At 39.2% G+C, this 23,066-nt stretch overlaps 1 protein-coding gene across 7 annotated transcripts in view; it reads right to left on the reverse strand.

Moving 5' to 3' along the window:
• mdga2a (MAM domain containing glycosylphosphatidylinositol anchor 2a) overlaps positions 1–23,066 on the reverse strand; it is a 191,565-nt gene that overhangs the window by 101,272 nt on the left and 67,227 nt on the right. For all 7 annotated transcript variants that reach the window (XM_013908734.1, XM_005724984.1, XM_005724982.1 and 4 more), the window contains 2 exons: positions 18,417–18,556; positions 9,020–9,194 (listed from right to left, as the gene is read on the reverse strand). In XM_013908734.1, coding sequence (XP_013764188.1) covers positions 9,020–9,194; positions 18,417–18,556 — 315 coding nt within the window. The remainder of the gene's footprint in view (positions 1–9,019; positions 9,195–18,416; positions 18,557–23,066) is intronic.

The following is a 23,066-nucleotide window of genomic DNA, read 5'->3' on the forward strand; positions in this document are numbered from 1 at the left end:
AAAAAAAGAGTTCTATTGACTCAAAAAAATGAATCCAAGGTAACATAATTATCATGTTGATTTTTTAACTTTATATTTAGGTCTTTTAACTGTTTTGTTTTTTAATGTTTCCATAAACGATGGCTGTAAGATAAACAGCTAGCTGTCATCTGTTGCCTTCTCCTCACCCAGAGAGATGTTAAAAAACAAAAAGCAGATCAGAATGAAATTCTACAAGGGATAATCACATTAGCATACACAACACAAACACACTGCAGTATGTTTTAAGCTCCTGATGGCGAGAAAAACAAAGCCAAGAGATGAGGTTGACTTCACTACTCTGATTAAGGGCCCCTCCCTAGAGCGAGTCCTTGAAAGAGTAATGGGCAGTCATGAACTGGCTTTACCTCCATTAACCAAACCAGCAAACATTTACATAATGTACACATAATGTGTTGATTCATTCTGTCCTGATTCAAACAAGGCTCAGATAACTCACTGCGGCTGTATCATGCTATTCATCACACCAGGTCATTTACATCCAGAAGCACTTTAAAGGCACTGCACATATATCTTGATGTACATACATTATGGGATCTTTTCAGAAAACTATACAGGTACATATGTATCCACATCACCTCATATCATAGGCTCATAGATCATGTCACATAGAAGGACTAAGATGGAGCTCATCAGCCATTTCTCGTACGTAACTTTGCTTTTAGTTTCAAAGGGATGATGGAAATTCAATTTAGGGGTTTATTACCACTGTCATGTCAGACACTGGCCATGGACTCAGTATGTTCAAAATTGAATATAACTGACTATATTTTGTGTATAGTTTGTATAATTTGTGTATTGTGTCTGTTTTGTGTATGTCTGTATCTCCAAGAACAAAAAAACAAATAAAATTCAGGGTCATGCCATATAATAAGCACAATCCACAGAGAGGGTGATGCCATAGACTTTTTCTATGGATTAATGAATAATATTGAAGCTGGCTCCTGTAAATCTGCACCGTGAAGTAAGTACTGATTTTAGATGATGTGCCTCTACTAATTAGTATTCATCACCACAAATATGCTGATTGTTTTTAACTGACTGTATCTTTTCTTCTAAATTTTTAATTTTGGAAACAATAAAAATAGTCACTATCTAATGATGACTTATCTTAACTACAATATCCTAAATTCCTACTGCATTTTCCTATGTTTCCATATATTTTAAACATTACAGCGTTTGCGTACTGTTTAGCAACATATCCAATAACGACAGCTTACATGGAAGCAGGAACAGGTACTATGTAAACCACATGTAAAAGGTACATATGGTATACAAAGGATATGCTATAGATTCTATGACTCTATGACTATCTGTGTGACAGATGAGCTATCCATAATAGCCATTTGCTATCCTTTACTCATCCTGTCTCAATAATGGAGACAATTAATAATCATGAACAACCACAAAACTTATTGGTGCCATGTGTGTCAAGCAACCCTCCCACTTTTGGCTGATATTGATATTAATTAATACAACAACAACAAAAACAACAAAACTCAGAGGAAAGATACATGCAAATGGCTGTAAGCGACCACGCAACCACTGCTCTGTGTTTTAGCACTTGGATTACTATCAGAGGCAGGAAAAGCTTCATTAATCTAACCAGTTATATACTTAATTGCATTTTATGCTGTCTTTATGGACACTTTGTTTTTTAATAGATTTGGAACTTGGGGAATGAAGCTGTTTTAGGACATCCTGAAAAGCTATTTGCCCCTTACATCTATCTATCTATCTATCTATCTATCTATCTATCTATCTATCTATCTATCTATCTATCTATCTATCTATCTATCTATCTATCTATCTATCTATCTATCCATCTATCTATCTATCTATCTATCTATCTATCTATCCATCCATCCATCCATCCATCCATCCATCCATCCATCCATCCATCCATCCATCTATGTGCACATTGGTTAAACACTGCAATATGAGGACAGTGTTTCATTCCCATGTCTTTATAGACCATTTTCTTGTAAAAACCCCGACTTTCTGTTTGATACTTGCACGCAAGGTTAGAAACATTCAAAAGTCAGCCAGAGATGGTTTCACCCATTTCCTGGATGTTCTCCAGAGATGATAAAAAGGATATGTAGATCATTTGTTTTTTATCAGTAAACAGTCAATGTAATGTTTTAATGTAATGAGAAGAGGGTCCAACACTTAACAATTGTCAGTTCTTTCAATCTGGGTTATAACTCAACCTATTGAACCTGCCTCCAGCACCTACTGCATCCAGCTGAACCCATTAATCCATAGGCTCCCCTGAGATCACCATCCCACACACTTCCCTCTGCCCATACCCAAATAAATTACCTAGTCACTTTAGAGGAGCCTCTCCTGAGTATATAAATGCAAGCAGAGAGGGCAAACATGGGTAATGAAAGGATATAGGAGTTAATAGGAAGTGCATAAGCATCACTCAAAACTCAGGTTTTATCACCGTAGTCTGTTTTTCTGAGTTAACTTTTTCTCCAGAATGCCTTTTCATGCTCTTGCTCTACATACACATTTACACCTTTCAGCAAGGCAGCCTGAATAAGACACCCAATGAAATAGCACATGCCAGTTTTACTGACCAAACTGGATAAAGAAAAGCCAGCACGTCCACAAAACAAACACCATCAGCTGCTGTTTGGTCTCTGAGCTCCTTCATGAACTCCATCGAGGAAAAGCAAACATCAAGCAGACACATTTCACCAAGTGAGCCCACCCTGCATGCTGCTGCAAAGTGTTGCACAGCTGAGGAGGCCTATGCCAAGACAAGTTAAGCATTTTGACATGTTTGTGAGTCAGGACCTCACTGGTGAAGAGTGTGTTCATGCATAAGTGTGTGCTTGAACCCAATAGGAAGCATCAATTTTTGTTTCCTCTCACACATGAGACCATGTCACACAAAGACATGGGTGCATACTTAGTGCTTCTCACTATCCCCATCCACCTAACCATCTGCAGGCACAAACATCCAAACTCTCTCCACACACACACACACACACACACACACACACACACACACACACACACACACACACACACACACACACACACACACAGTGTCCTTATTAAAATTCGTTGGCTTCTGCATCAGTGCTGTAGAGTGAGGGCTGCATAAGTCCTTCCAAAGATAACACAGAGAAAGCAGGCTATTGTCTCTTTCTAATCCTTTTGAATGAATACCGGGAAAAGTGAAGCTGCAAGTGGACGTTTCAGTGCAATGACATCTACAGCCCAGTGTTTGCACAGAAAACAGGTGTTGTCTGACAACATCAAAATCATTTGCAGAACATACTTAGGCAGTGCAAAATACTTCTTTCTTGTAAACTCTGGAATTCTTTTCCTTCTCTGTATTGCATTTTTATATGCTCAATTTATTCAACGCTTGTTTAAAATTGTTTAGAGCAATACATTTTGCCAGGGCAAGCAAGGCTAGCAGTGCTTGCTCAGGGAAATTTAAAAACATGTGTTAATTAAAACATAAACCTTTTAGAAATCTCTCTCCGTAAAGCTCTCCGTGCATTTTGTTGCATGTTTGCATCCTTTCTGTAAATTACTGCTATCTCGTGGCCACATTTGGCTATTGTCTCTAGAAGCTGCCTTGGCCAAATTTAGCATGTTAGTAACAGAAACAGAGTGCAGCAAGACATAGAAGGCTGTCAGTTTACATAAAAGAATAAAAGACCAGCAACACAAAATCAGGAAATGGCATATTTCAGGAAAAGCTGACCTAGATGGAGGAGATCTAAAGACTAGTCATTTGTTTTACATTTGATCATTTGTTGGATTCATTTTAAATGACTGTGAGGTAAATCTGACAATGACTGTTTTCTGATTTGCATATTAATAATTTTTAGAATTATATTACTTTTTATTCCAGATATAACCAATGTATCAACTGCTCCACAGTGATCAAAGTGAGACCAAAGTGATGCCTTCAGATAACCTGATTTAGCCAAGACTAGACTTAAATTATGTAAAAGGCACAAGCAAGCTGCAAATCTTCACATTGGAAGACATAGCATCTAGGCAAGGGAAAATATATTTTGTATTGTAAGCTTTCTGGCTTCTGTGCCCTGATTTCTATTGACCAATCACATTTGAATAGACTTTGGTAGCATGTAAATAAACACTGCAAAAGGATTGCAATTGCCTAAACTATACTGTCTGATGCTGAGATACATTTTTCTTTTCTTTTTGTAATACACATTTGTAAACAATAATTGCTGGGAAAACACTGAAATTTTGGCCTTGATATCGGTTATTAAACCAGAAAACCTAAACAAATGGGTCTCTAAAGACTTTTAGATTTCCCATTGGCACTTTGGGAAAAGGAGCATACATTTATTGACCAACTACCATGAAAAGGAATAGACCAGACTCCAAAAGTTCTTTCTCACAGTTTGTTTTTTGAGCAGCCTCTTCAATGTACATTTTTCCTCAGCTCGCCTTCTGGCCAAATCTCGTTTAGATATATTGTGCTGGTGATGGTCAATGAACTCCCTGAGCCTGCAATAAGCTGCCCCTGAAGAACTCTTAAGCTCTCCTCGATCAGTCACTCAATGAAACATTAGATGCTGCAGCAAAATTAATGCAGCTGAAATTAAATGAGAACACTGAAAAGACTCCCCTTCAGGAAAAAGAAGTGAGCATCTTAAGCTTAAAATCGATCAGTGTAGGAGTTGGGCAAGGTTCTTTATTAACTTTGCAGAGGACCTTCCCCATAGACCCAACTGTGGACAAACACAACTGAGGTGTCAGCAGGTATAAAATGTGCTTAGATGGACTTCTGAGCCTTGTAAATACATTAGCTTTGAGCTGGGTATATAGCTAATCTCAGCTCCTCCCAGCTGGAGAGGGCAGTTATTACCATTAATTATCCCTTCCTCATATTGTCCGCTGTTCACAGAAAACTCTAAAGAGAACTTTTGCGCTTCTCTGTCATTTTATTTTCATGTATCTGTTTCATGAATCTACATTTAATGTTTTTGTTTAAATCGAAATTTATTGAAAGAAAGCACAACAGGGTGAGGCTGTGTGTACAGAGGAGGGAAGCATGCTCACTGATCTAATAAAGATACACATATAATATAAGATTTCGAGTGCTTCTTTTGAAAATTGAAAACAGGACCCTTGATTCCAACCAGCAGAAGCTAAATAAATAGACTCAGAAGAAAAGAGTAAAAAGGAATCAGCTGCAGAAAGATCATTCAGGTTTTAAGCCTCTCATTGTAAACCATGCTGGGGCCCGTGTCTCGTCATGAATACCATCTTTCCTTTACAACAGAAGTGATATAGTCCATTATTGCTGGTGTTATTTGTCAGATGTAAACAAACGAGTATGAAGACAGACATGTAAGATGCAGCTGAAACAGAAAGCAAATATAATTCATGGCTTTATTGTTGTGAGGTCCGGAGCCACAATATCTATTTTAATACTAATCAGAAATTGTAGCTGCAAACCACTAAAAGCAGCGTGTACTGCAGAGAGCAACAAATTAAATTCACCCCCAGGGGACAGCTATAACGTGGCTCTGTAGAAATGATGTGCTTTTACTGGATGCGCAACATAACACATTTCTTGTGAAATACAAACATGCTGTGTTACAAGGCCAGATGCAAGGAGATTACAAGGACAGCAAACAAATGCCATGATCTAAAATATGCATGGAATATTCCGTGTGAGTGTGTGTGTTGTATAAATTACCAAATTACTGTAACCAATGGACATTGTCTATATATTAAACTATGCATACGGTACTTATTCACAGTAGCCAGCTTGTTTCATTTACATCGCTATCATTCACCAATGACAATCATCAGTTTGCTTTCAACAGCAAGAGAACTAAGGCTGCAAAATACCGTATGATGAAGCTGGATGAGAAGCCATGCCTTTCTATTATGCTAAGGTTGTGTCTCCAGTCTGTCTCGGGCTTCATTTCCACGTCTTATCCTGCACCTCTTTAGTGCAGCCAAGGTGAAATAGTACACAGAAGGAACACGGTTCTAACTGTCAGCAGCTGAGATGCATTCAGCCCCATCCTCCTGCACCACTAAGCCCTTCCACAAGCTTTCTAAACAAGTTTCAATTCCACAACTTTTGCCAGTGTCAGTCCAAATAAACAAGTACAAGAATGTAGCCCACATGCTGAAAGGGAATAAGACAGAGACATGAAAGAAGAGTGAAAAGGAGAGCAAGTTAACAATGTACTCTGTATTTATGTGGGGGACATGAGAAGAAAGCACAGAGAGGGAGAGAGAAAGAGAGGGTATATAAAGGGGAACTGGATCACACAAGATGGTGCCTCATTTAGTCATTGTTCAGTCATGCATACTTCGAAGAAATTATGCTTCTTTCATAAGTTGAAAAATGAGCAACACTTTTTGTGGATTTGGGGCCTCAGAGCATGCACGCTAAATGGAGAGCATCAGTGAAACTGTTTTAGACACGCGGTATTACCATAAAAATGTATATTCATCATTAACATTGTTTTCTGAGGGTAACTGTTAATCAACAGAAAATTATGAGACACTATTTAATACCAATAGCATTGAGGAACATTTGGCTCCATTTGGGACATGAAAGACTGTCCTAGAGTGTATTCCTCAACTGGTTGTGAGTGTTTGATGCTTGTTTCTGGCAGTCACTGTGAAACTGATTCCAACAGCCTCGTTCATGCAGACCTACAGACCAGTCAGTGACCACCCTGGGAAACACTGGTTACTAGGGAAAAGTGTGTATTCTGCAATTGGTTGGCAAGTTGGTTGCTGTAGGTAGGTTGACAGGAGTTGCTAGCATGGAATTGGCTGCAAATAGGTAAACAGTGCTGCACCACAAACCTCCTTGTGATTGCTTTGGTAGCTAGTAGGTTGCTGCTGTTGCCAGTAGTTTGCATGGAAGACATCGACTTGATATGTCTGCGATCACCCGTAAACTGCTTGCCAAGTGGTAGCAAAACTGTTAAAAGAGAGGATTTGCCTTCAAAGTAAAAGCTGCATCGTTTGACTTGGCTGCGTTGGTTGTAGCGATAATGCACAACTCTTACTTTGAAGGCTATCATGCTCTCATTCTGACATGTATTACACTTATTCAACAATCACAACAGAATGGGGAGTAAATGGTGAGCATTTGTAGACAAGTTAGGATTTTCCTTCTTGGGTGACTCTTGTTGCTACTGTGCTAGGGTTTTGTTTTGTTTTGTTTTGTTTTTTAGGGGATAAGAGGTTTTCTGCACTGTATGGAACAACAAACTGCAATGAAGGGCATTATGTGTCCTTGAGACTGAGTGCTTAGAAATGCCAATTACTTTGTACTTCACAATAAAAGTCAGTTCCAACGTTATAAACAAACTTGGACAGGATTATTTATCACAAATGATTTTCAAACTGTTTTACTAACCGAACTATGGCAAATGTATGCATTGTTAACATCCCAATGTTTTACCAGTGCATGCCAGCCTGAGCTTTTCTAAAGTCATGAGCCAGACTACAAGAAGGCTACTCTGTAAAGCACAGCACAAAAAAGACATAATCAAGTAGCTATGAAGTCATTTTCAATGAAATGTTCCCTGCTAACGCAAATTAAATCAAGCACTCGTTTAATGTTGACACATAAGAAAAAGAATTTTTACTGTAAATATACTGCCTCAAATCACTGGCATCAATGCAGGGAACTGCAGGAGTATAAATCCTAACTCATGAAAAAGTGCCTGGAATTATTGTAGGTGTTGCTGGAAACTAATCAAGAGCATCACTACCTTTTTCTTTCCTCTGTGATTGAAAATGATATTTGGAAACAAATTAAGGACACTGGGGTCATTTATTTTCAAAGATACAAAAAGTTTTTCCTTGCAGTCTGGCATATAAAAAGGAGAGCAAGGGACTGAGAGCTGCTGAAATCAGTGAGGCAGCTTGGAGATCTTTCAAAGGCACTAAGCAAGTCATTTTAAATGTATCTCAGTAGAATTTCATGAAGCTCAAACAGTAAGACAAGCTCTTAATTATGGCATGACTACAGATTTCTTATTGAACATAAAGTCCAGATTTGGCTATCTTTGCACAAATAAGTAGGCTGGAGGGTGTCTGATGGAGGACAGTGACTGCTATTCCTCATCATGAAGTGAAATAGGATAATCACTGACAAATCAATAAAAGCAATAAAGTTAAGTTTGTTATGTTTGCTTAATGAATGCTAATGAACTTTTCGCATTTGTCATGCAGCTGCTTTTAAAATAAAGAATCTGCATGTACAATGACTGACTTTACATCTAAGTAACATTCTCAGGAGAGGAAGAAGAAGTTCTGTTCTTATGCACTACATCATAATAACTACTTTTAATTCACAACAGAAATATGGAACATTGCTATTTTTGGGCTATGCATCTTTGTATCGTTTCATCTGTTCACCAGCTGTCTGTGTTAACATTTTGGCTTATAAATTAATACTGCAACACCTGTTTCACTTTATATTCTAATTTCTTTGCAGGATAATAAACTGATTCAGTTCTAAAGCATACATATATGCTGTTCCAGGCAAGCAAAAGGTTCTTTAGTTGTATGTTTTACTACACCACTACGAGGCTGGCATTGCTGCAAAATCAGGACTGTGAACAGAAACATTTTCAGGGTCATGGCTGTCTGGAATCTTGCCAAAATTGAATTAGATGGAAGAATAAGGGTCTATTGGTCAATCCTTAGCAAGGTAACACAGATACAGTCTCTGATAGTCACACCTCTGGGCAATTTACCATTTGCAGTCTGCCGCACTTGGACTTCTTTGAAACCAGGAAGAAAAACATAATAACAACCACACACAAAAACACACACACAGAAAGAGGCTAAACTCACAAGAAAAAATACAAAGTCCGTGAACAAAACAACCACAACCTTATTACTGTAAAGCAACAATGGGCAATTGTTTTTGGGCAATGTTGGAAAATGACAATGGTCTGTGCTGACTCAAATTCATCACACTTACAGTAGACGTCCACCCTAATGGACTTGATGGCAGGAGATCCAAGGCCGTTCTCAGCCTTGCAGTAGTAGCGGCCTCCCTGGGTCCTCTGGATCTTTGCGATGTGCAACGTTTCGTTGAAGACGCTGGAGTCCTGGAAACGATCTGACACACTACCAGCTGTCTTTGTCCACCGTATCTACAAAGAAGAAACAGTGAAAATTACTACGCGTTTCAACGACTTGACAGAAGAGACACAGAACAGACTCAGTTAAGAAGCTAATATACAGTGTAAGTATAGAATAAATACCACAGCCAACATAAACAAAAAAGGGCAGGTAAAACAGACTTGGTAAAAACTCTGAAGCTGTTGCAATCTCAAGAAAACGTTCATTTAAAGAAAAATTTTATTCTGATTGGAACAAAATTACTGTTTTTATTCCGTTTTCTTTTGATCACAATAAAGCTTTTGATCACAATAGAGGAACTCAACACTTCCTCAATTTTTTCCCTGTGAAGTGGCTACTGGAAAATAGAGCTACAATAAGGCTTTTGATGTGAAACATTCACAGTGGCATTTCATTGCCAAAAGATTAACAGCAAAAGGAAAAAGAAACCATAAACTGGATGGGAAAGAAAAATCTGTTGAAATGATTCACTAAATCTGTTAAAGAATGCAGTGAATCGTTTTAGGAAGATGGCAAACATCAACAACTATGATCAGGTTAAAGACTTCATAGCCTTGTTGTTGTGAGACTGCAAGAAAAAAACTGTAAACTGCAACAAGTGACTGTAGTCTGCATCATTTACAATGTAACATACTTGTGCACAAATCAAACAAATAATACTGTGTTAAGTAGTGATATTTAGAGGTATCCATAAACAATTTTTGTCACTAATCCACAGAGCCCACCTATACATGTAGCTTTTTCCCCAGTGTATATGTTTAGTGCTAAACTAAGCATAATCCCTCCACTGTCCGAATCCATGTTTTATGAATAGATAGATGAATAGAATAGATTTTAAGCACCTTGAGGCAACCTTTGTTGTGATTTGGTGCCATATAAATAAAATTGAATTGAATATCTGAGCAATATTGATCTTCAAATCTAATCAATGTAGTCTGTGCAGTAGACATAATATATAATATTTAAAAACAAATTACCAAACAACATCTATAAAAATAAGTAAAATAGAAAATAGAAATGAAGGTCTGTCTGTATCTGCTGCCCTTGCTCTCCCTGCAGATAAATCAAATTCTCCGGCAGCTATGATGACCTGCATGTTTGCCACTCTGTTTTTCACATGATCCTGCATTCATTTTATGCAGGAACATTCCTTCTCGAAGCAGCTGAAAGGTTCTTTTGTGAAGCGCACAGTGTTGATTTGGTACCTAAAATCTTCATCTAACTCACTTTCCTCTGTTCCACACAAGACTGACCTCAGCATGGCCTTCTCAGCATGAGTACCTTTCACGAACTGATGAGACCCAGTTAGCCCATGGCATTGAGGTGTAATGAAAGGTGAAATAGTGTTACTCTCCAACATGAGGTTGTAATTGACTCTCCATCATCTCCCTCTCCTGTCCTCATTAAAGCATACAGCATGAACAGGTACTGTGACAACTCTGGCCCGGGGGCCACACAACCAGAACCGTGAAGCATAAAGCGCCATTCAATCCCTCATCCTAAGTAAGCTACAGATGGACTGGCTTTGCCTGCAGAGCCTTACATATCTCTGTCTAGGCAGGGGAGGCTATGAATTAGAATCCAATATCTCCACACTGTATGGTGATAGCATCATCTTGGATACTGATAACATCCCATTTTGCAGCGATAGCATCAGATGGAACAGGGATATCATTGCATGCAGGGATAGGGATTGGGTGCTATCACAGAGATTGCTGCAGCGCTGCTCTAGCTGTAGGGTTTTAACCATGACGACTCCATCCCAAGGTTACGACAGTATGAAGTTTGGTCATTTTCCAAACAGATACGAGAAAGGAAAGGGAAGGGTGGGTGGCCCAAAACCTGATAATGTTAACCTATTTCAGAGGCGTTTTTGGACCTTGGGGGTAGAGGATGACACGAAGCAAAAAATTGAAGCTTATCAGTTTCAGATTCTCTGTCTTGCTTGAGGTGTTACTTTTCAGAGAGGTAGAAATAAATTAGACACCTTTAAAATTCATATACAGAGAGTGTGTGTAAGTTACTAATTCTTTTCAACAACCTCTTCCCCCGAAAAGAAAAAAAGATTCTGCTGTCAGACTGTGCTTATACACCATCCCTTTACACAGAGGCCATACTACCATTAAAAATAAAAGCCTCTAAATTAGCACCCGGCATACAAAAGGCTCCACTTGGCCTGTTTAAAATGCATTGAGAGACACTGAGAGAAAGCACTTGATGAAAAAGCCCAAACTCAGCAGCTGATAGATGCAAAAGCCACACCGTCGGAAAATCTGGGGCCCTGTTCTAACAGTTAGGGACATCATGAGTTCAGCACAACAAGCGCTAAAGTTAAATAACTTATGAGCATAAATTAGATGGGAGCAGATTTTCTGAATACTGTGTCACTACAGTGCTCTGGATTCCCTCATGCAAATACAAAGCGAGCTGGCTTACGGCGACCTCAGCAGAATTCAATATTCACCCAGCTTATACCCCCAGTCATTTTCTTTGGCTTTTGTGTAAAGAGCTTTGAGTTTTCAGAAAATGCAGTATCAATAAATGCATTGTTAGAGTGACACTAAGAAGTGGGTATTCAAATAACTCTTTATATTTTCAAAAAAGGGAAATTGCAGCAGACCACATTATTGGTGAGCTTTCAACTCCTTCTGTACCCTCAGGCTATTTTCATTCCGGCACTCTTCTGACTTTTTTACCTCTGCCCACAAGGGGCGTCCTGAAGTATACCCGGTGAGAACAGTTTGACCCTCTTCACTCTCCTCAGTGCAATGCAAATACTCTTGATCTGAGAGGCGCTGGCAGATTTGAGCAATATGATAATTGTTCCTCCCAGCCCACTGAAAGCCTAGCTGGGTTTTTTTTTCTGTTCTCTTCAAGGACTATGTCAAACAAAACTCGTAAAGTACCTACAAGTATACAGAAGGGAATGTGCCAAACTACCCGTGGTGTACCAGCTAGTAACAGTATTCTAGCAGAATATTATTCCTGTCTGTGCCTTCTGATTAAAAAAACTGCTTTATTTCACATTTTGTGAAAGCACAATGACAAAGCGAAGTCAAACACAATAATAACGCTTTTTTTGTTTTCCTTAAATCAGACAACCCTAGCAGGAATTACAGTATTTGCTTACATGGAAAGCAGAAGCTTGTATAGATTAATATCCAACTGAATATCCCAGCAGTGTCTGAGACCACACATGCTGAGATGTCACAGCACGAGCTAATTAAAATGCACCCAGTGTCTGTTGTTATGCAGTGATCATATGCTGGAGCACGCATCTTTGGTGAATCTGCCATATTGCCTGCTGTGACGTTTCCCTCTACCGAACTCGAGACTAGTTTCTAATTGCCAGCCATCTTTTCTTTTAGACAGTGACATTGGTCCGCGCTGCACAGTGGTGCAGACAAGTGTGGCTGAGCATGACAATCAAGTGATCAGAAAAAGCAGCAGGGGGTCTACAAATTGAGAGTGCACTTACACAGCAGGTCTATATTAGAAAATACTGGCCTTCATAAAAATTGGATGATCATACTGTATGAAACGCATCGCAGTGACAGTTTTGATGTCAGAACCTGAATCAAAGAGGACAAGCACAAGACAGTGACATACACGAAAATGAAACTACATCTGCTTTTTGTTTGTTGAACTGCATAGTGTATGCTTGACTGGTGCTATTAAATTCACTTTAAAGACTATAGGTGGGTTGGATAGGGTGCAGATTAAGGGAAAGCTATCAGACAGATCCCCTTTTGATACTGCAGTCTGTATGGCAAACAGTGGAAAAATAGAAGGTTACATCATGCTCAAAAAAAGCACCATCTGCTAAAGACACTGGCACTGTAGGCTAACTGTCATGGGAGCATCCAAAACAGATCACATACTCCAAGCGGTCTGTATAAAGCGAAATATCCTAGGGCCTGAGGTCAGCTTATTTGTACTTGCTGACCCGTGGTGCTGTGAGTTGAATCTGGCTGGCCAATAATTGAAACACACACAAAAAAAGGTGTTTGCGATGTGGTTTTGCTGGCTATTGGAGCTTGGTACTCAAACAAAGTACTGTGGACATAATGGATGGAGGCCAGGGCAGAGGAGATGGGGGCAGATGGCTTCATCATCAGGGACTCTTTGATGTCTGTTCATAGCATCAAAGACAATGAATAGATCTGGAGAACAGTGACCATGAAAGTATGAACAGGAAAAGCTGTTTATATTTATGTGGTGGTCTGACAGAGTCAAAAACACCCAAACAGTCAAAGAAAGACAAATAATATGATTAAGGAAGCAAATAAGACTTATGAAACACTGTTTTTTAAAAAGGAATGAACAAATCTATTTTTCTTTCCAGCTTTGAGTCATCTATCGATGTGCAATTCTCTAAAAAAAATAATTTGTAAAATGTAAGAAAATATTTAAAAAATGTGTACAGTTTTATAGAAACCCAGAGGACATTTTTTACATTAGATTTACATATAAATATGTTTTACATTCTTCAAAACACTGAACAACTGCACATCTTTGCAATTAAAAGCTTTAGCCAGCTGTTTGTTAATATCGCTTAATAAATGACTTCTTACCAAACTAAAACCAATTAAGTTCTTTTCCTTGAGCAAATGATTAATGGACTGCTGCAATACACAGAGATGTTAGTCCTGTAGCAGAGGAGGCACTGCATCAATGAGGATTTTTTCAAGCCATTTGATATTTGTCATCCTTTTTTATAAATTTGGTAAAGATGCAAAAATATAAATTTCAGGACTTCTAGACTCACCAGATTTCATGATTCTTATCTTTTTAAATTTTCTATAAATCATTAACTTGAAGATGTCAAATTGTGTGCACTCTTTGAATTACAGTTTTAGTAAAATATTTAGTTAAACAGCCAATTCAATTTAAATGTATTTATTTAGAGTCAAATAACAACAACAACAACAGATCCTAAAATACTATAGAGAAAACCCCAACAATCAACAACCTCTTATGTCCCCCTTGGCGACAGTGGGAAGGAAAAACTCCCTTTTAACAAGCAGAAACCTCTGGCAGAACCAGGCTCAGGGAGGGGCAGCCATCTGCTGTGATCGGCTGTGGGTGAGGGAAAGGAACCGGGACAAAAGACACGCTTTGGAGGACAGCCAAGCCACTTGTAGCTAAAGACAGAAAAGTCAGCAACATCACTAAGGGGGCGAATTTTGCTGGCTGACCTTCATGATCACACCCTGAGATGTCTGTGACTGTACTGAGCGAGGGTTTTCCCCTCATAGTCAAGAGGTTTATTAGATGGGGCATTGTTTGGTGCAAAACAGGGCACTGCTTATTTGCAATGTCTGAATCATAAGCTGTTGAATATACCCGAACATAAGACGTTATTATGACCAAAGCATCAGATGTTGCTTATAACCAGTATATTAGGCCGTTTCAAGTAGTATTTGAAACAGTATGAGACAACAGAGCATATTTTAGTGTTGAGAAATGTCTTATTCTTTTCCTCATAGAGCTAAGATCTGAAAATCCTTCTAGCGACATCTGTACTATACATCCCACAGAATTAGATTTAATTGGTCCCTGATCCCTCCAGATACAAATAGTCCCAGTCTTTCTGCATAGCCCAGGGTAACACCTTGAAATGCCTAACCCACAAGTCAGCAATGAAAAAACACATATGGTGTGGAGTTGACTGACAGGAACATATATTTATTTGACAATTAAATGGAAAGGCAGAGAAGTCTTGCTGCTGCTACAAGTGTGTTTGTATGTGTGCCTGTATTGGCTGGATGCATGTATGACTTTATTATTAGAAAGCCCTTGTTTTTCTTTCTGAGGTGGGTGGGCGGATAGGCACAGGGCTGACAAGGAGAACGGCTACAAGGAGGATGCTGCCTGTTTGGACACAATCCAGAGACTCCCACCAGTGAGAAGGCCTATAGGGGTGTCTCTGTAATTTAAGAAGTGTGCATATTGATAGACATGTGAAGAATTAACGGTGGCAAAATAGCCAACCACGGACCCATTTACTCTGCAGTTGGTCCTTTGTGGCACTATACTTGGCACAGCACCCCTCAGTGTATGCATTAACCCAGCACCAGTCAAAGTCAAAGAAAGAGACTGCAATCTGAACATTAACATTGAAAAAGGCAATTTTGTGATTTGCTATTGCAGAACTAATTGAGGATTTTACTATGCTAGAGATGTGCCATGAGTCTATGTGATATCATCATCCTTGATTCAAGCTGCTATATGGAAGGATTGCTTTGGTCACCCAAAGTTAGCATCGGAGAAACCAACTGGTTTGAAAAATGCAAACTGGAAATGCCGAACATTTGCCTTGAAAGGAAAAGCTGCACCTCTTGAAATGTGTTGGCTGCAGCGGTGAGCCATCACTTTTACTTTGAAGGAAACTGTTCTCCGTTTCCTGTTTTTGTGTTTCTGGTAGCAGCCAAAGCTGCAGTTTGGTGCAACATCCTCTCAGCAATCAATTTTACCTTTGACTTCTAGCAGCCTCTGACAACTGCTGGAAATATGCATTTGTCAGAGGCCTAAAGACATTGACCCGTTCCTGGGCCTGTGCAACTGAGATCTTGGTATAGATATAGAGGGCATATCTGACTTATCAGTGCTAACTTGCAAGTGAACTGTGCCTACCAATATTTTTTAAATAATGTTATATGAATTCTGAAGTCTGAGAAAAACACAAAATGTGATTTTTGTCTTTCTTTCAGGCCTACCCTATATAATTTAGTAAAGTAAAACAAGTTATAGAAAAATGTCTTGCTATACTCTATGGTTATGATGTTTTGGTTAATATAAAGTACTGTAGGCAGTTGACAAGATTACAGAGTCCAGTCAAGACATTATAGTAGCCAGGGAAACTAACTGTCCATCCCATCCATCCATCCATTCGCTTCCGCTTATCCTTTCCAGGGTCGCGGGGGGCGCTGGAGCCTATCCCAGCTGTCATGGGGCGAGAGGCAGGGTACACCCTGGACAGGTCGCCAGTCTGTCGCAGGGCCAACACACAGGGACAGACAACCATTCGCTCTCACATTCACTCGCACATTCACACCTAGTGGCAATTTGGATTATCCAATTAACCTATCCCCACAAGTTGCATGTCTTTGGACGGTGGGAGGAAGCCGGAGTACCCGGAGAAAACCCACGCAAACACGGGGAGAACATGCAAACTCCACACAGAAAGACCCCAGCGTGATGGTGGAATTGAACTCAGGACCTTCTTGCTGTGCGGCAACAGTGCTAACCACCGTGCCACCGTGCTGCCCACTAACTGTATTAATGCATAATTTCAATTTATTCACCTGTTATAAGCTACGTATTTTATATATATTAATAATTTACTGTATGTATCATACCTATCATCATGTTTCATAAAAAACAAGATCATTTATATGATATACAGTAAATCATGTGAGAGTTAAACATGGAAATATGTATAGAAAATATCTGCTAGTATCACAGAGAAGTACATACAAAAGACACAGAAAGCAAACTCACACACACATAAAGAACTGTTCGCACTGGTTGTCTATCTGAACTTGCACACTTGTAAAGTATCAAGACAGGACACAAAAAAGAAACTCAGCTCAATTAAAATGTGGAACTTTGGGGCAAAGAAAGGCTCAGAACACGTTCTAAGGATTAATATTTAATTCTAAAGAAAAGATGGGCTGTTACTGCCGTATTAACTTGCAAGTGTGTTTCCGATGAGGTCACACACCTTTTGGTTTTTCTTGCAACATCACAAAACCAGCCTTAGGTCTACTGCCATTCCAGATAACCACCTCAGCCTCCTAAACCACTCAGAATGAGTGTGCTCTATCCCCAGTCCCATGCCACTACCAGAGGGGGGACAAAGCTGACACAGCCGAGACCCACTGTGCCAGGGGATCTGCATGAGTCTCATAATGACTCTGTTTCAAAGGAGATCCTGCCTTTCCTGCCACAGCCCTGCATAGCTTTTGATCTCGCGCTGCACTCCCACCCACTCCCTCGCTCTGCTCTGTTTTTCAAAAATTCTAATTAAGAGGAAAGACAGAGATGATGAGTGCAAAGTTGTGACCCCCTCCCGGGGACGGAAAGAGACGAACAGTGTGCCTGAAACAGTCTTATTCAAGGAGCCTCACCTTTTCAGTTGAAACATAAAAAAACCATATGCGTTTTGGTTTTGCCGTCCAGAGTTTCTGGAGATTCTGTATAATTTTTGTTATTGAGCAAATAAGATAAGATAAAAGATGACCTTTATTAGTCCCACAGGTGGGAAATTTGTTTTGTTGCAGCAAAAGTGCAAATTTATGTAGCAGAAACTAGAAAACACTGTAATGCAATAAAATAGAATAAAATAGAATAATATATACAATAGAATAAAATAGAATACAAATGCTATATACAACTGAGTAAGAAAATACAACTTTGTCAGAAAAAGAATTGCACATATAGCAGCCTTATTGCACATATGTGGGTTTGATCAGCTGCAAAAGTCTTTGTTCAAATCAGAAGCAACATGTAATAAAAAGACAATAAAGGTTAGGGTGACCTACTGGGTTAATAAGAACAAAATGTCATGGTCAAGTAATTCATAGCAAACCTGTTTTATGTATCTATGTGGCTCATAATAGCTCACATTTAGTCTAAAAGAGCAGATGAGACCTTATTTTTGCCATCTGCTTACTTTTTTAAACTTTTAATTGTATGTTTCTAGATTTGAATACTACAAACAATACATAGTGAGCACAAAAAAACCAAACTAATTATAAGCTTATTTTCATCAGAGAAAAAAAGGTGTAAAGTTTTTTAATTAGTTCACATCACAACAGTAAATAAGAATGTGAGGAAGCCTTGCTCTCAGATGTTGAGAACCCATGTGCATTCACATGACCCAGAGTCTTTTAACTGTGGCCTGTTTCTCACTCGTTTGGCAGATGTTTTTGCTGTTTTCTGCAATCTCATTTTACTTGGAAGCTGTAATTATCAGCATACAGGTGCACAAAGCAAACGAAACCATTAATAATTAAAGGATTAAACTTTTAAGCTGATTTAGTGCAGACTTATGTGGTGTGCAGCTTTGATGCTAATACAGATTTAAAAGGGAGCTTTCTGCAGAGAGGAGAGATGGATACAGAGATATGGTACAAATTAACAAACTGCCCCATGATTTGCATGTGCAACTATCTTTTCTTTCCCATGCTGTCGGTTAAGGGCAGATGAAAAGGCGCTGACTTTCCTACCTGCGGTCGAGGATGACCTGTCACCAGACAGGTGAGCTCCAGGGTCTCCCCTTCTCGTATGGTGTAGACTCTCTCGGTGTGCCTCTCCTCTTCAACATTACAGGCGTGCCCCGAGTGTATAATGCGGACCGTAGGAGGTGCTGTTTGGGGGGGGGGGAAGCACAAAGTGTGTTAGCATTCTGGTCGTTTCTGAAGGAATGAGTAGTTTAGTGAAGTAGATGGTGTATTGATTAAAAGGTTGTCTCACTTATAACAAGGCTATTCCAAAGCTTTGTGCACACATTTACACTGCACCAAGCACACAAATAACTAGAGACAGGTAAAAGAATTGCAAAAAGAAGTGACACTACTTTTATAGCATTCACCTTGGCTTAGCATTTTAAAAGCTGCCTATTAATTATTGGGGACTGGCAGTAGTAGCACTTTGTTTCTCTCTAAGTCACAGGGGTGAGCAACCAAACTTGGCACACAGGTAGGCCCATAAAGGTTCTTATCTATATCAGAAGTTGTGACAACATTGTGTCGCTAAATAACCACTCGGCAACAGGCTTCAATCATGTATTTTGAGCATTTATGCAACTGTAACACTTTATAAAAGCATCATATCATTTTTGTTTCACCAAAACAACATTTCATTTAAGTCCACAAATGTTGAATTATGCATGATGTATTATGATGCCATCCTGCTACTTAGCAACGACCTAGCAACAGTGTAAAATGACCCACTTTAAGCATATAAACAACATCTATCGCCTGTGTTCTCTTTTTTTTGTTATTACTTTTTTGTTACTTTGCTCAGTGTGATTAGGCTCATCAGTCTGCCAAAAACACATACAGGCCTAACAGTACTATTGCACAAAATTTGTATGATTTTGTTTGGGCCAGTGATTGATTGAGTTACTTGCAGAATTTTCTTAAAAGACCTCTCAGGGATAAACTATCTTCGTTTTTGATTTTAGGGTTTTTACCTTACAGTATAAAGTGCCTTGAGGCAACTGTTGTTGTGATTGGGTGCTATATAAATGCACCTGAATTGAACTGAAGCTACTTAGAAAGGTTGGGGAGGTATTGTACGTTAGCTGTGGCAGAAGCAGTAACCGAATAAAATACGTCAAATTTCAATCAGACAGGCAGCAGTAATGACCATCTGCAAAATACTGATGGTATGCCACAGAACTAGTAATCTTGGAAAATATCTTTCACTATCTCCCCTATACTCCGTGCCATCAGATATCAGAATTAATTTAGAACTCAGTGTAATTACATGGAAGAAGGGTTTTATTACAAAAATGATTACTTAAAAAAAGAAATAAAAGATATATCAGTGCACTTCTGGAAAACACTTTGACTCAGAAAAGCATAATATTTCACGAAATGTTAATACCAGCTAAAAAAAAAAACTGCCATTAGACCATATGGAGAGTGGGTGTCCATATTTAAATTACTGCATACCTCATTTTGGAACCGAACTCATCATGTAGCACATTCATTTTTCCGCATAACTTCCTAATGCAATCTAATCAGGGATATAAAAATGCCGGAAACTGCAATATGAGTAAATTAAACTACCCACAGCTGTCTGTTCACAGCTGTAATTACCACACTGGTGTTTCTCTCCATCATTTGTTTGACCCTTGTGAGACGGTGAGAGGATTTTTGGTCTCTGCACACACCAACAGACAGTGGTGCATACGCGATGGGGGTTAAACTGAGCAGAGGAAGGAGTCATCTTAGGTAAACCACTTCAAAATATTCACTTCCACTGAGCTGTAAAAAATGCAGTTGCATGTAACCAACCCCTGACAATACTAGCATCTGTTAAGCATTTATTCCTCTCCAACTTACATGATTAGTGAAGAGGTTTGGGATGAGATGATTTAGAGAGCGGATACGGGGTATCATTAGGAGGAGGAGTACAAAATGGTGAAAAAGAAGGGGGAGAAAAACAAATTCATGCTGAAAAATCACGAGGAGTTTCAGACTGTTGCTTGCCTTTCATGTTAGAGGAGCAGCTTCCTGTGTGGGCCTCTCTAGGCAGAGCGTGCCCCAGCAGCAGAGTCAGTTCTACCTCTACCCAGGCTTCAATGCTAATGAGCACATCGCCACTCCTCCCGAACACTGCTTTGGGAGTCTCAGTGTATCCTTCGCCATGCACTAACCGCTCGTCCCTCCCTGATACTAGCCATGCTGTTTGTTTCATCTGGGTTGTTGGCTTAATGCTCCTTCTCACTTGTCCTGCCTGTCTAAATGCCACATGGTGATGTGCACTGATACAGGTGCTAAATGCGCACGCATGAAGCCTTCCTTCTATTCCTTGCCCTTCATTGTCTTCCCTTCTCAATTTGGACACACTGGTGCTGAATTCCATGGGGGGGAATAAGGGTCTGAGAAATAGGCTCAGTGTAAGGGAGCTTCACGCAAGGCTGCCACTTGAAAGAAAAAAGGCTTAGAAACAAGACCCCAGGGTACTAGCTAAACAAAGTGCTAATGGCATTTACTCCATTGAACCAGTATCTCTCTAGCATAGGCTACTATCAGTCCTGGAGGAAAGTAGGGAAACACCCATAATTAATGATCTTCAGCTCCTATCACAGTTACTGCAACAGCTGCATACACAATCGCATAAACACACACTCGTTCTTTATGCAGACAACACCAGGCTTACAGCCACAAAAGCAAATAACCGTCTCTTGAGCTTACATAATGAGCATCCTAATGTTCTAACAGTGACACATATCCTTGTACAGCTACGACCTGCTTTTTCAAATCGTTTGGCCCAAAGCGTGAGCTAAAATCACTGTCATTACAACGTAATTTTCAGTTTGCGTTCGTGAAAGCCACTTGATACTTTACAAACAGTAACTATTCATATACTTAGAAAAGATATTTAGGAATGGGCAATGTGACATTAATGCTGTGGGATTTAGGGCCAGGGCTTCACAAAGTAAGACATCAGTGGACTGACAGGTCTGAGATAAAAGATGTGCTGGTTGAAGGGAAACAGGAGACAGACAAAGCTTTGAACACACCACAGCGGGTCAGAAGTGTCAGGTTATATCCCTCTAATTCTTAACTACATCCCATACAAGTTCATTACATGGAAAAAGATGATGTCTTATATACTGCAAATGGTATGTTATAAAGAGCCTGTCTAATCGTTTCTATCTACCTCCTTGCGTGCTTTGAATGGAGAATAACGATTTTTGCCTTACAGGATAGATGCAGCTTTTACACATTTTTTTTAATCTTGTTATTTAACCAAGACTGGTGTGCTGTTAAGGTTGAATTACAGATTGCATCTTATATGTGTAATTATTATGACTGCCTGACATGTTATGTACAGCTGTATAAAGTGTCATATGTGCAACAGTATATTTAATCTGTAAGTAAACATCTTAAATAAAGGCGCCTAAGAAATCAAATCAAGTCAATTTCAGTAAAAGCTTCAAATTTAGATGCATCACATTATGTTGTATTCAGCAGTAAGTGCATGGAACATGCCAGCAGTAAGAAACTGCAGATCACACATTATTCGGACTAGCGAGGGTCCAATTTGCTAATGTTTGCTAAAGCTTAAAAAAGATAACTTAATTTAATCTTTCATTTTCATCTAATTTAGTTTTGCTTAGTTAGTTTCCAAACCAACAAGGCCTAATTATCTTTAGTGGGAGAAGAAACACTAAGTTCATAATTCTAAGAAATGGAAAACACAAAATGCTCTGCTGCAACTTGAAGTCCTACAGATGTGATAATAATTAATGGTGCCCGCTGGAGTTTTGCAAGCAACAAAAGTTATCATTAAGACGCATCTTGACACACAATACCATCTGGAAAGCATCTAACTGGCAACGGCTTCATTTTTCGGCATGGCAATGCTGTAACTCACTGCCAGTGCAGTAAAAGCATACCTGGACAGAAAAACACATAATGGAAGACTATCAGTCATGGACTGGCTTCCCCAGAGCCCGGACCTCAGCATCATCTTGACAGAGAATGTAACATAGAGCTTTGTATTTCCTTCCAAGAGAGTTCAGGCTGTGTACAGTTAGAATTGTACAAAGTAGTTTTTGCCTTTTATACTGTATTTTCATGTATGTTTGCACATTTAAATGAATCTTTGCACCTGTTTCTCATTTTCTTAGAAAAATATAAAGCAACGAGGACTTGTTAAAGACTTTTTCACCATATTCTACTCTGTTTGGTTGATGTGAGGATGCTTCTTGGGTCGAGCATGCAGGAAGCAGGACATTTGGCACCTGCTCGCTCACTGTGAATTTTCCAGACCGTTACACTTTTTACTAGCGAGCTGGCAGGTTAAAGACTGTTTAATCTTCAATCTGAATTGGACATTTACATTCCTGCTTGCAACTCCACTACGTTGAGAAGAGTTCACAGCTAAAGGGCATGTGTGAGAACAGCTTGAGTGATTAAGCTTATCAGACACAATTTAAAAACAACCAAAAAGATGTTACAGAGTATTTTTAAACCTGAAACTGGACACTTAATCTAAGCATATTAAAATCAGTCATACAGACCTGCACAAAAAAATAAATACAGGGAGTGCAGAATTATTAGGCAAGTTGTATTTTTGAGGAATAATTTTATTATTGAACAACAACCATGTTCTCAATGAACCCAAAAAACTCATTA

Source organism: Pundamilia nyererei, unplaced genomic scaffold (assembly GCF_000239375.1).
Source record: "Pundamilia nyererei isolate P.nyererei 1_Seehausen unplaced genomic scaffold, PunNye1.0 scaffold00013, whole genome shotgun sequence".
NCBI classification, from domain to species: domain Eukaryota; kingdom Metazoa; phylum Chordata; class Actinopteri; order Cichliformes; family Cichlidae; genus Pundamilia; species Pundamilia nyererei.